We start from the raw sequence: 14,458 nt of genomic DNA, 5'->3' as shown, positions 1-14,458 counted from the left end.
GGACAACTATATAAATAAAGAATCCTACTTAGCAGAAATTCATTTTCGGGGTAGAGTCTGGAACTGATTAACCACGATAAACGAGGGCGACTGTATTCCTACTTGGCTATAAGTATAGTCAACCTAGCATCACTTGTTACAAGACTGGAAATGACTTAAATTTCAACCAACAGGAAACAGGAAGAATGCACAGTATTAATAAAATATGGTACAGCCATGAAAACAAATGAGTCCATAGAAAACACCCTCCAAGTCATATCACATGAACAGTGAGTGACACTTTGTACAAACACATTAGATATACGTGCATAGACGTTCTTTGTTGAAACATGAGAAACTGGCTTATCTCTGCCCCAGGGGAGGGGAACCAGGTTTTTGAGGTCAGGGGTGGGAATGACACCGAGTTTTACCCAATACCCTTTCATGATCAGAATTTTTTTACTCTTTATATCCGAAAACATTTTTGTTCAGTTGCTTTGAACTTGCTGTATTGTGGGGCCCTGTCTCTCAGTAAACTTATATGTTGATAGTTTGAAAAGACAACATGCTCTGTGACAAGTGCAGTGCCAGTGGTCAGTGGGAACACAGGGCTGAGGAGTCAGGAGGAGGGTTGCTTTGGGGAAGAAAACAACTGAAGCAAGAGAATAAGAGGAAGTCAGGCTTGTAAGAAAAGTTAACTATGCTGGGGGCCTGGACAGAAGACCAGGGCTTAGTGAGGGTTTGTCAGACTCAAAGACCAGTCTGTGCAAATGTCCTGAGGTAAGAAGGGCAACCGATAGCTAGTGCCACAGATGTTCTCTGCTCTAATGAGTACACATCTCACGTTCAATTTGGCTTCTAAACGTCCTGTATTGTCAAAAATGATCCCAGAATCCCAGCCACAGGGGCCTGTGGGGCTCAGGAGGGGCGAGGGCATCAGCACCTTCCCCGCCCATTCCCAGACTAGGGCACTTTCCAGTTATAGAGATGGGTAGAACGGGACTCCATGAGCTCAAGGGCTGTGTGGATGTCAGAGGAAGAGGTCGATAGAAGAGGTGTCTCCCATGTGACTGCCAGTTAGTCACCTCCCGTTGGATAGTGACACTCTTTATGCGCCTGGCTCTCTGAACACCCAAGTCCCTCATTTCCCATCACGAGCAGCAAAAAGCCCTGCGGAGCAAAGTACTAGGAGGTCAAACCCCGCCGGATTGACGGGGAGCAATCTTCCGCCACCTGATCCCGCTAGTTGTCAACACTGAGACTGGCGGAAGCGACGGGACACGGCGGAATTGCGTGCGGCCCGACCTTGTTGCAGCCTGTTCTGCATGTGGGGATGTCAAGGCGCTTGGGTACAGAAGGGAACCGTCGGGAAGGTCGGGAAGGTCGGAAAGGGCAGGGGCCGGGCGGGCGGTGTCCAAGCCACCACCACTTACCGGCGAGGCTGCGACCTCCTCGACCATCCGCCACAGCTTCCGGGCGAGCTTCACGTCACTTCCGCCACCGCCCAGACCATGCACGTGACTCAAGCTCCGGGTGGCTCCCAGGCTGAAGCACCGCCCTCTCCTAAAGGGGCCTCGCAAAGCCAGCGGCCTCGGTCTACAGCCGGCTGGAAACAAGCAGCTCCATGTCCTGGCCCGCCACTGCGCGATACTACAATACAAGCTACGCCGCCGCTGACCCCGGGGTGGACAGTAGACTCATCTCCGAGGCCTTCTCTACTCTAGTGCTTTGTCCCTGGAGGTCGCAGGAGGCACTCTGGGCCTGGTCTCCAGCTGGAGTCCAGAAAGATTCAGAACTCAAGGGCACCCCAGGCAAACACAGTTCAAAGGCCCGGAGGCGCATTACAGAAACCGAGCCCTAGGGTAAACCCTTTCCTGGGGAAGACCCCCGCAATACCTTAAGCCCTACCACTGCCTCCATACCGCGGGCTTCAGCCTCCCCATTTGCAAAGGAAGTGACCTGGCCCGACCCCTCAGGATCTGGATAAGCTATTTTGGCCCTCTGTAAGGACCACCTCCCAGGACGGGCGAGACAGGAAGAGCAGCCTCGTGACTGCAGCGTCCTTATCTACAGTCCTTACCCATCATGGGAGAGGAAGAGTACCTCACTGGGGCCCCAGAGCAAGTCGAGAACAGGCCCGCTGCAGCCACTCACCCCAGCCCCCTAGAGGTGTCTTGAAAAGACAGGGAGCCCACCACTCTCCCAGGAGGTACGCCCAATCTAGGCAGGTAGGTTCCTGGGTTCGCATGCTGCGGCCCCGCCGCCACAACTCAGAAAAGAGCAGGCTCAAAGGGTGCTCCAGTTGAGACCTGAACCCTACCCCCTCTTCCACAGGGAGAGTGATGATGGTATCTGCATTTGTGCTGAACTTTTCTGAGAGTTTGGGGGCAAGCCCAGAACCTTCTAAGAACTCACAGAACGCCGGGGAGAGCACACATGAGCTATGAAAGCAAAGAGAGGAACGTTAAAATTTCAAACCTTTAATTTTTCTTTCGTTTTGCTTCCAAAAGGAAAGAATAGCGTGGCACTGCCGCTTGCACATCGTCCACAGCCCCTGGATCAGGGCAGTTCCGACCCCAAAGCCAGCAAGCTACCTCAGGGGACTGGGGCACACATGCAGCCCCCAGGGCCAGGGCCGGCGCTGCCTTATTGCTGAGGTCTGTCCCGCCTTGGCTCGGGGCACAGCAGCTCCATTAGGCGCGCAGGCTGGGCAGCTCCTGGGAGATGAAGCGGCGCAGGCGCTCCAGGTACTGGCTGTAGAGCTCAATGTCGTTGTGCCCAGCGCCCTCCACCCACAGTGGCTCCACGGCCTTGGGGCAGCGCTCATAGAGCGCCAGCCCGTGAGAGAAGTCGATCACCTCGTCCTCCGTGCCATGGATGATAAGCACCGGCGATGTGATCTTGGACACCTTCTCGATGCTGCAGGGTGGGGCGTGTTAGGCCTCCACAGCCCGCCTCACCGAGGCCCCGCCCCCACCCAGGTTCCCAGGGCAGCCCAGCGCTCACTTGGGGAACGCATCGAAGCAGTAGGTCTTCTTGGTGTCGGGGAAGGCCACGCGCATGCCCGAGGTGAGCGGGGAGTGCAGCACCACTGCGGCGCACTCGTAGCGCGAGGCCAGGTCCACGGTGGGCACTGTGCCGATGCTCTGCCCGTACAGAACGATGCTATCCGGACTGATGCCGTACCTGGCAGCGGGGCAGGGTCAGCTGCAACTGCAACACCCCCCTCCCACAGTCTGCCCTCCTTGGGCAGTATTTCCTGGGACAGCCTCTAGGCAATTAGGCTGGTCCCAAGGGCCCTCCCCTGGCCCCCAACAGAGGTGGTCCACTTAGTAGGGAGGCAAGGCCCCCAGCAAGTGTGAAAATAACTGCCCGTGCCCCCACCCTCCCTACCCTGCCACAACCCCAGGTCACCTGGCCCTACCTTCAGTTTCTCCAACAGGATCTACTCATGGCTAGGAAGTGCACCTGGTAAGGGCCTACATGCCTGTTCCCAACCACACGGGAACCCAATTGTCACCCTCCCCATGTAGGTGGCCTCCAAGGCTCTCCTCCAATACATCCAACCCCAATCCCAAAGATATCCCTCTTCCTGGTAGATGGGGGCCAGGGCAGTTCTGCATTTCACCTGAGGAATATACCTGAAAAGCCAGACTCCAATTCCCTGTCTATAGGGGCATCCCTATCTGTCCCTGTCCTGGTAGCACTCCACGTTAACCCCTGCCTACTCCCAGGCCTCAGGGATGCCACCTGGCCACTCCTCCTCAGCCTGTGCCCAGGTTGCCATTGCCACTGCTGTGCTGAGCACCAGCACAGCCCTATCACCCAGCACCAAGTAGGGACCCAGCACAAGCAGTCCCTGGACATCAGGACATCGCCACCTGAATAAACTCAACAGGTGCCAGATGGAGCGGGGCTCTTGGACCCCAGGTCTCTCCAGCCCCAAGCACTGCTTGGGCCCAAGCCTCCTGCTGCTTCTAAGCTGCTGAAGCTGAGGGACCAGGTCTCTGGAAGTCAGTGCAGGTGACAGGACAGATGGACAATGGACAGAGCTTAGAACCCTCACCCCACAGTGGGGTGTGATTCTGCCAGCAACCCCCAGTGCGAGCAGAGACAACAGGAAGGGCTGAAGCAGTCAAAGGCAAGTATATATCTATCTATACCACACTACCCAAGACAGCTCCTTGGTACCAGGGGACCCTGCTCCCAAGGCCTGCCAGGTGCATCACTATGAGCCCCATCTCCCCAGAGCAGACTGACTTTGGGCCCTGAAGGAGAGAGTCCAGCAGGTCAGCCAGGCAGGGCTAAGGTAGGGCATCCTCCAGCAGACAGTGGACAGGGTGCCACCTCCAACAATGGCAGGACTGACCTTCTAGAGCAGAGCTGGGCACAGGGTGGCATGCTGAAAATGCTGGCTCAGAGACCAAGTGAATGTGCTTCAGTGAGTGAGTATTAGGGCGGGAGGGGTCTGCCCAGGATCTGAATGACCAGGATGGTTGAGGTCCAGAGAGGGAGTGAACATGTCTGAAGTCAAGCATGTGGGTATGTCCTCTGCTTGCTGACCTCCCACTGACCCCAGTGGCCAGCGGCATTCTCAGAAGCCTACTAGTGCCAGGGTGTGCCAGGCGCCCGCAGCAGCAGCAACAGCAGCAGCAGTACACTGGACAGCCTGGAAGCTTCAGTTCCTGCAGCAGCGGCAGCAACATGGCCTCAGTTGGTAATGCTGTGGAGCCCCAGGACTGTGGAGGTAGTGGCAGCTGCAGGGGGCTCCCCAAGACCTGTGCTGGGCAACAAGCTTCCCAACAAAACCCTCTAGGCCTAGAGGAGCCCAAACCACCATCCCCAGTCTAAGGCCAAGTTCCAAGGCCACAAGCGCCTCAAAGGCGTGCCCTGAGAATCCCACTGTGGCAGCCCAGCCCAGCCTCCTTTGGCCTTGGGGCTCTCACAGTTCATTCACAGAGCCCTTACATGCTACCTCCTGGACCAAGGTCCTCTGCCTAACGTTTCTTCCTGGTGAAACCTCCACTCCCCTGGGGACAGCCCCAACCCATTCCCCACCCTGCCAGAAAGGTTTGAGGTTTGAGGACTACCCACACACCAGCCTGCACACCAAGTATGCCTGCTACCATGCTGAGGAGACACAGGTCAGGCCTCATCCTCTGGACCACTATGGCCGCTGTCAGCTCCCTCTCCAGCAAGGCCACCCACCAGGACCTGGCCCGGGCTTCCTCCCTCCCCAGGGAGGTTGGCCCAAGTCCCTGGTGGGTGCCTTCCAACCCACCCTGTTTCACAGGGTTTGGTCCCTTCCAAGGGGACACTCTAAGATGACCAAGTCCCAGGCACACAGCTCACCGAGTGCGCAGGGCCTGCCAGGCGGCATCGATATCAGCATAGAGGTTCTTCTCTGAGGGCCTGCCTGAGCTGACGCCATAGCCCGAGTAGTCATAGGAGAAGATGTTACAATTGATGCGTGTGCCCAGGCCAATGTAGAAGCTGCTCATCTGGCCTAGATCCACAGCATTGCCATGTGAGAAGAGGACTGTGTACCTAGGGGGGTGGGAAGAGACAGGTCAGAGAGCAAGGGAAAGAGGGGACTACTCATGCCCCAACCCAGGAAGGGACAGGAGTGCAGGGGAAATACAGACCTCTGGGGACACAAAATTGCCTAGCTCCTCCCACCTGTGTGATCTCAGGCAGGGGATGGCCAGCAAAGCCTCAGGCTTCCCCTCTGTGAAATGGGGCACTGGGACTGAGCAGAGAGTGGGCCCAGCCGCCTTTCCTTGGGTCCATTTCTTTTGGAGGGACTCCAACAGCCCCTGAGGATGACAGGCTCATGGACCCGCTGTTTAGAACCTTCCTGGAGAATGAGATTGCTTCACTGTAGACATGGCTGTCCCCTTTCCTCCTGATAGCTGGCCCCCTCCCCTGCTCCACAAGTGATTAAAGCCAATCCCTGTTCATAGTGGTGCGGGTTTCCCTCTCCTGCAGAAAATGACCATGGTCACGGACTTATTTCAGTCCTCGTGTCCCATGACAGCCCTGCCAAGCTGTCATTAACAGGGCCTGCCAAGATCCTGCCAAGAGCAGGCAACCAGATGACTCCTTGCCAGTGGACTCTCACAGAGTCCTCTTCCTCCAGCACCACTGGGTCCCAGCTCCCATTTCCGTCAACCCAGCCAGGCCCAGAGGAAAAGTAAGAGTTCGCCCTTTGGACTTAGACCTGGAGTCAAAACCTGCCTGGTGTAAGGCAAAAGCATCCGGAAGGCCCAGTTCTGCCCCACCCCTCATGCTCAGGAAAAAGCTGTTTGCAGGTCCTGTTAATGGGAAACCAGACTGGGCTTGAGCCACCAGCCTGACTTGGGTACCAAAATTTCACTGGGCACCAATCACCTGAGAGACTCTGCTCCTTGTGGAACAGGTGCTGTGACATAGCTACTTGAAGCCATTTCCCTGAGCTTCAGGGTCCTCCTCTGCAAGATGGGTTCCTGAGAGGGCTCTTGGAGCTATACATGGAAGGGCACCTGGCAGTAAGGGCACCTGGCAGCTAGGCAGTGGCTGTGAGCAAAGTGAGGCCCACACTTGGTAGCTCTGGTCAGCCAGCCCTTGGCAAGAAGCATCCCCAGGCACTCACAACCCCTGGTGGACTCTCATACCGCTTTGGTATTCCAGGAACCCTGAAGATGAAGATGAGCATGAGACACTCCCTGGGTCCCGCCCCCTCCATCCTTCCTGGCTCTGGGTCTGTCCAGGTCAAGTCCTCAAGGCTCACCTGGCTCCAGGCACACAGCGCACATACATGCAGGCAATGCGGTTGCCCCGGCTGCTCTTGGTCAGGAAGACCTCAACAGTGTCCAGCTCACGCTGGCTATACTGGAAATCAGAACGCTCCATCAGGTGGAGCTTCCAGCGTCCAGGGGTGCCTGTGGAGGCCCGCAGGGTCCCTGAGGGGGCGGCCCCAGCCCCACCAGGCCTGGGCTCAGGCTCAGGCACCAGCGAGTAGGTGGGCTCCGGCGGCAGGAAGGCGAGCTTGGCGGCAATGCGACCAGGGCAGGGCGGGCAACAGAAGAGGCAGCAGAGCTCAGTCACCGACAGGCCGTTCATGGCGGGCACTGGGCCCAAGAGCAGGCCTCTCTCAGCAGTGGAGGGGTAGGGGTGCTCTGAGATGTGGGCAAGGGGAGGGCAACCCCCAGCCACTGCCCCAGACAAAAGCCCTGTTAGGAGGCAGCAGCCCAGCCCCATCTTGGTCCAAGCTGAGCCCTCGGGAGCCCTGGAGCCTCACGTCTCCATGTCCTGCACAGGGAAGCCCTGCAAAGAACAGCAACATGTGAGTTCCCTCAGGGCACCAACAGAGAAGGGGACCCAATCTCACCTGGCCTGAGCCTCTTGGCCTTCCCCAAAGCCCAGTCTCCCCTCTCTTGATCAGATTGCTCCACCCTCCACCCACAGACCTACAAGCCCAGCTTGCCCTCCAAGGGGACCACACACCTCCAGAAAGACCTCTGTGGGACCCAAAGCTGATCTGTCCCTGCCTGCTACCACTCTTCTTCAGCTTACAGTAACCAACTCTTGCCATTTACCCTGGCCCACCCCAGCTCTCCTCCCCCAGCTCAGCCCAGGGGAACCCTGTCACTACCACCCCCCATGCGTCTGTCCACAGGGCTGGCCCAGACTCCTCCCCACCCCTCGCCCTGCCTATCTGTGCTATCCTTCAAGGCTCCAACTGCCACCCTTAGGTGACACAGAGCAACTGAGGCAAGGACAGACCCAAGAGCACGCTGATGGGGGAGGTGGCTGGCCCACCTCAGGATATGAGGCAGGACAGTGAGTGAGGCAGGATAGTGATGTCTGGAGACAGAGGAGCCCAGGCAGAGGAAATACAACAAACAAAGGCTCTGGAAACAAAAGCAGGATACATCTAAGGCTATGAGCTGAACAATGGCTCGCCCCTGTGCTGGGGGCCAGGACCAGGGGCCAGGCTGCTGAGGGGGTGGGGTCACAAGAGCTAGAGCTCCAGCTCTGGCAACTTCAGGGTCTGGGACCTTGGGCAAGAAGCTTACCCTCCTGGGACCTGTTTCTTCACCCATCAACTAAGACACCATTCACCTCACAGGGGGAGTAAATGAAATGAAGGGTTTAGTGGTGGGCGGGGGCATGGCTCAGAGAAGCTCAAATGTTCTTCCTTCTGGTAGAGCGTTGTGAAACCCTGTATTAAATAGACTACAGCTAAATTGCTAAAGCAACTACAATCATATTCAGAGCTGGCAATGGAGAGACTAAGAAAAAAACAGGTTTGAGGAAACCTGACCACTTACTATGCTTTTCCTACAGACCAGACTGAGGGAGGGAGACACTCAGCTTTAGCATCAGAGCACCTTTGCACGTTCAGTTTTGAGGCCACAGCATTTGAAAACCACTGAGTCAGGGACCCTCAAACTCAGATTAGATCAGAGAAGTCTGAAGCCCAAAACACACCTGCTCCCTCCAGACCTGTGACCTGAGACTAAGGGCTGGAGAGAGCCACATCCTGCTTTCACCTGGATTCAGGTCACACAGGGGAGTGAGAAAGCTGCAAAAGCCAAGGTGGGGACATGGACGACCTCGAGGAGTCCCTGAATTTCCAAGCAGGATGCATACTTTATGTGCAAGCATTTTTCAGAAGAGAGGGTCTCTCATACTGGTTCTCAGATGCAGGAGAGTGTCCTCAATGGAAACACTTGCCAATGTCTGGAGGCATTTTTGGTTATGAGAATTGGGGGAGGGAGCTCATGGTATCAAGAGGGTAGAGTCCAGGGATTCTTCTTCTTCTTCTTTTTTTTTATCCTCACCTGAGGACATTTTTCCATTTTTTGTTCAGAAAGAGTGGGAGGGAGAGAGAGAGAGAGAGAAACATCGACGTGAAAGGGACACATCGAGTGGCTGCCACCTGCACGACCAACCAGGGCCGGGGACAAACTGCAACCAAGGTACGTGCCCTTAGCGGGAACCAAACCCGGGTCTCTCTGGACTGCAGGCCAACGCTCTAACCACTGAGCCAAACCAGTCAGGGATGCTTCTTAACACCCTACAGTACACCCACCCAAGAAATGATTATCTGTCCCCAAATGTCAACCATTCTTAAAGAGGTGCAGGCCCCAACAGGTGATAGTCCACTGCTGCAAGCAGGGACTGAAGGGTCTGAAGCCTGTGTGGCACTGTGTGAGCTGGTTTTGCGAGGAAGACCTGGCTGAGAGCCAGTGGACAGGTAGGAGGCCCACAGCAACCCTAAGGATGAAGGAGCACACCAAGGTGACCAAGCCACACTGACCAAACCAGGAACCTGGCTGTAGTCCTTGACTCCTCCATATTGTCTCTTCCTCTCTAACTGCCACTTGGTCTCTTCCTCTGTCATCACCTGGACTTAGTCTCCTTCCTTTCTGGTCCCCCCTTGACTACCATCACCCTACTCCAGGCCATTCTCCCCACCCCCAGCAGCTGAAGGAACTTTTCACAACACAAATCTGATCACGCCACCTCCCTTTGGGATGCCTGTGGCCTCCCTCCCACTACTTTCAGAATAGGGATCAAATCCCTCACCACAGACTGCCAGGTTGGCAGTCAGCTGGGGTGACCTCTCCAGCCTCATTCATCTGGTATTCCACTCCCCCTCATTCTCCCCAGATGAGCCACACTGCCCACACAAGCCTCAGAGCCAGAGCCCACACAGCTTCCCTCCTGGGGACCCCTTTCCCCAATCTAATTTGATGGTCCTTGCCCTTGTTCTTTTCACCACTCAGATATCACTTCAGTGCCCTCAAAGAAGCCTAAACTGGGACAGGTATCCCCACCCTCATGTCCAACATGCTCTCATAGTTCCTGGTTCCAACCAAAGAAAAATTCCACGAGGGCAAGACCCCTATCTGCTTTTGCTCAATAAACAATGGCTGAACGAATGGGCAAATGACAAGGGAAAAACAGGAAATGGGAAAGCTACAGAGTTTGCCAGGTTTGACAGGGAAGGGAAACAGTCTCTTCTCACGCCATACACAGCTGGGACCTCCTGCACATCCATGATGGATGTCACCGAGTGTGCCCCAAGAGCCAGGTCTCAAACTGGGCAGTGCACATCCAGGTGCCTCCCTTACTGGGCACACAACCCCGGCACTCAAGCACATACTGGGAACCCTGCTGCCAGGCCCCTTAGAGGCTGGAGGTCTTAAGAGGACCTATGAAGAACCAAGGCAACTGCAGGACTCTAGGACGACCTAAATACTGACGACTGTGACCGCACCTCACCCAGCCAGTCAGGGTGGGAAAGCTGTCTGGAAGGTGCGGTCTGAACGGTGGAGAGAAAGTGGTTATGTGACAGGGGACAGGGCAGAGAGAAGAGAATGGGTAAAACCCTAGAGCTGACAGCACGTTCCAGGAACTGCGGGTCCTGGCTACAGCCGACACTGGAAGAATAGGAAAGCAGAGGGGTCCCCGTGAAGGCCAGGGTCGTCGGGCCATGCCTGTGGGCCCTGCTGCTGCAGAGATTGGAGTTCATCCTGGGGGAAACAGGGAGCCCCAAAGGAGTCCTGGACTGGGGTTAGAGGCTGTGAATGTTCCTTGAACTGGAGCGGAGCCGGGGAAGCCTACGATGGGGCAGAAGCGTCTGGGAGGTTTAGGAAGCAGGGCTCGGCTACGAGCTGCTGTGGCGGCGGGCCTGAGTGTTGGAATGGAGAGCCGGTTCTGGGGCAGGGGCAGAGTCTGCGGCTCGGGCCGCGCACTCTCGAAAAGCAGGGGCCACATCCCGGGGGTGGGGGGGGGGCGTTAACCCCACATCCGAGGGCTTAGTGGAGGGAGCACAGGGCTCTGCCGGAGTCAGGAAACTGGCCCGCGGTCCTCGCTCCAGGTCTGGGGTACCTCGAACCAGTACCGTGGCTACCTGGGGAGTGTGGGGTCGCGGGGGAGTCCAGCCGGGCTGCTCGAATCTCGCGGCCGGGCCCGGCGCCCCAAACGGCCAGGGGCGGCCACGCCCGACGCTGTTAGGCACTCACCGCCGCGGCCCACGCACCCCCGTCCCGGGGCCACACTCCATGGCTCCCAGCCTCCCGCCCGTGCGTCTGCCGGTCCCTCGGCGCCGCGGCCCGGCCTCCTGCACCGCCGCCGCTGCCGCCGCTGCCCTGCGGGCGGAAGTTAGTCTCGCTCCCGCCACCGTCCCGGAAGTGACACACAGGCACGCGCGGAGATGGGAAAGGCAGGAGCCCAGACCTGGGCCCCCGGCGCCGGAGTGACGCACGTACAGGGGCAGGACTAGGTTTCTGGGGGCGGGGCCTGCTGATGGATAGCACCGGTGTTGGGGCGGAACTGAGCTGGGGTGGGCGGGACCGAGTTGTGGGTCTTGGTTGTGGGCGGGGCTGGCTCGTTGCCGTGAAGGGGCGGGGCCGTGATGGGCGGGACTGACACGGGGGTGTACAAGGCCCGAGTTCCAGGTTTCAGCTTCAGTTTGCAGGAGCCGAGTCTCCCTATAAAGCATTCGTTCCTCGTTGTTTTAGTCATTCCACGGTGAGGACTAAGGTGAGGCGAGTGAGACAAGGCTGTCAAAATGCAGGGTCGGATTCTGCCTTTATTTAAAATCATATTTTGCTTCTCCTGAGTTCTTTTGCACGTGTTTCATCTTTTAAAATATTGAATGAAAATACTATGAATTTTGGTAGCTGGTTTTCTGGCGTCCCTTGAAGTTTCGTGCCTGAGGCAAATGCCTCGCATTCCTTACCCTAGCCCATCCCAGCTCTGCTCTTGCTGCATGGAGAGGATAAGGATTGGGAACAAAATGGGGGTATAACTGACGGTGACTGAAGTGGCCAAGCCAGGCCTTTCTGAGGAGGTGACAGTGACTGAGGCAGAAAGGCTGCCGAGGCCAACCGGGCCCAGCTGGAGGCAGGACTGTGAATTAGTTGGACAGTCTTGCCCTTCCAGGCCTCCTGCCTTTGTATATACCTTTCCCCCAGCCTGTGTGCCTTTTCCAGCTCAAAATGCCCCACCCCAGCAGACAGTCCCCAACCCACCCCGCTCCTCCGCAGAGACTCTATAATCGTTAGCTTCATTTACAAAGATAAACTTGAGGCCCTGGGCTTCCCTGCCAGCCCTTCTCCAGGGCCCCATTCCTCCTGTCACTTACGTGGAGAGGACCCAGGCACAGGAGTGGTCACTAACCAGAGCTGGTTTCCAGCTGGTTTCCTCTGGCCTCCAGCTCTGCCCCCTGACCTGGGTTCAGCCACCACTTCCCCCACCTTGTGCTAGAGGGTTGCCCAGGGGTGCTCCAGAGTCCCCCTGCCTCTGCTGCCCCCACCCCCCTCAAGGCTCCCAGCATCAGCTGAAGTTCTCCTGAGGCCCAAAGGTCACAACCTGGCCAGGTTCCTTCTGATTTCCTTGTGACTTCAGGCGCTGGAGCAGAAAGAGGCCTGTCCACAGCCTCCTTCCCCAGCCCCATCTTCCCATCCAGCCCTTCTCCCCATGGGTTGGAAAGGGCCGGAGCTGCAGATGCATCAGAAATCCCAGCTCCACCTGTACTAAAGGGAACACTGGCTGACACTATGAAGGGGGTGGGCCCAGGAAGTGGAGAGAGGGTTTAATTCCCATCCAAATGTTTCTTGTCTCTACCCTAACCCAGTTCCCCCACCGACCAAAGGGGACTCTGCAAAGATAAAGGCACTGTTGTAAACTTCCCAAAATATCAGGACAGTCACCTTTTCTCCTCCTCTCCCAAAGGCCCTGAAAGGTCCAGCCACTGGCCCATTTTTACCCCTTCACCTCCCACCCCTTTTCCCCTTGCTTTCTCTCCCCTAGCCACACTGGCCATGCCAGTTTCATTCCTACCTGAACAATTCTGCATGAGCTGTGCCTCCTGCCTAAGTGTTCTGTCCCCAAATAGCCACATGGTTGGCTTCTTTTTTTTTTTTTTAATCCACACCTGAGGATATTTTTCTATTTATCTTCAGATAGAGTGGGGGGGAGGGAGAGAGAGAGAAACATCAATGTGAGAGGGACAATCGACAGGTTGCCTCCCACATCATCCTGAGCAGGGCTAGGGACAAACCGCAACTGAAGTACGTGCCCTTGACTGGAATCAAACCCTCGATTCATTGGTCCATGGGCCGACGCTTTAACAGCTGAGCCAAACTGGCCAGGGCTTGGCTTATCTTTATGCGTCCTCTCTAATGTCACCTCTTCAGAGAGCCCTCCCTGACCTCCTCCAAAGTCCCTACCACATGCACCCCTGTCCCATCACCTACTTATTTCCATCAGAACTTGCCATCTGATATCATTTTATTGAGCTGTTTCCCTGTTAATTATGTCTTCCCCATATTTCATCCGATTCCCAGAGCAGTGACCCAGGCTCTCATCCACCATGTTCCCAGCTGTCCCCCATGCTGTCTGATGAATTGATAGGTGCATAACAAACGGGATAAAAATAACTCCCCACCCAGGGGATGGCTTCTGTGAGGGTGGATGGAAGTTCCAGCACAGACCTCAGGCGGTCCTTCACTTTCTCCCAACTTGAGATGCTCAACCTGTCTGGAAAGTAACTTGGCCACAGGAATTAATGGTTCTTAAAAACGCTCACGAGGGGGCCATGAATTCCAGCCCCTAGCTGTACAATATGGAACCATTAGCCCCACATGGCTACTTATTAAATGTAAATTAATTGATTAAAAAATCAATAAAATTTGCCCTGGCTGGGTGGCTTAGTTAGTTGGAGTGTCATCCCGTACACGAAAAAGGATGCAGATTCAATTTCCAGTCAGGGCACATACCTAAGTTTTGGGTTCAATCCCCAGTTGAAGTGCATACGAGAGGCAACCAATTGATGTTTCTTTCTCACATGGATGTTTTTCCCTAACCCTTTCTCTCTCTAAAAGTCAATAAAAATATATCCTCGAGTGAGGATTTTTTTTTTTTTTTTTTTTTAATCCTCACCCGAGGACATTTTTCCATTTTTTGTACAGATAGAGTGGGAGGGAGAGAGAGGAAGAGAGAGAGAGAAACATCGATGTGAAAGGGACACATCGAGTGGCTGCCACCCGCACGACCAACCAGGACCGGGGACAAACTGCAACCGAAGTACGTGCCCTTAGCGAGAACCGAACCCAGGTCTCTCCGGACCGCAGGCCGACGCTCTAACCGCTGAGCCAAACCGGCCAGAGCTCGAGTGAGGATTTTTTAAAAAGCCAATAAAATTTAAAAGTTAGTTCTTCAGTTCCAGTGGCCTCATTGCAAGTGCTCAAGAGCCACATGGGACTGGTGACTTCCATATTGGACGGCACAGATGGAGAACATGTAAAGAACCATCACCTGGATGGTTCTAGAAGCACCAGTCTATACAGTGAGCTCCACCAAGAAAGGCAACTGTTGTGTCCCCAGTACCCAACTCAGGGCTTAGCATTCAGTAGGTGTTCAATAAATGTTGATAGAAGGAGAGAAGAAAGGGAGGGAGAGAGGGAGGAATTCTCCTTCTAAG

At 55.7% G+C, this 14,458-nt stretch overlaps 1 protein-coding gene across 1 annotated transcript; it reads right to left on the bottom strand.

Annotated features, from left to right (window-relative positions):
• Positions 1 to 2,324: 2,324 nt before the first annotated feature.
• On the bottom strand, positions 2,325 to 11,070 carry ABHD17A (abhydrolase domain containing 17A, depalmitoylase). Its single transcript, XM_036240899.1, has 5 exons — positions 10,995 to 11,070; positions 6,749 to 7,284; positions 5,332 to 5,526; positions 2,986 to 3,165; positions 2,325 to 2,898 (listed from the first exon to the last, which is right to left on the bottom strand). The coding sequence occupies exons 2-5, from the start codon at positions 7,216 to 7,218 to the stop codon at positions 2,673 to 2,675; spliced, it is 1,071 nt and encodes a 356-aa protein (XP_036096792.1). The 5' UTR covers positions 7,219 to 7,284; positions 10,995 to 11,070; the 3' UTR covers positions 2,325 to 2,672.
• Between the last annotated feature and the right edge of the window lie 3,388 nt (positions 11,071 to 14,458).

Source organism: Molossus molossus, unplaced genomic scaffold (genome assembly GCF_014108415.1).
Source record: "Molossus molossus isolate mMolMol1 unplaced genomic scaffold, mMolMol1.p scaffold_m16_p_4, whole genome shotgun sequence".
NCBI lineage: Eukaryota > Metazoa > Chordata > Mammalia > Chiroptera > Molossidae > Molossus > Molossus molossus.
This window is presented reverse-complemented; position numbering and strand designations above follow the sequence as displayed.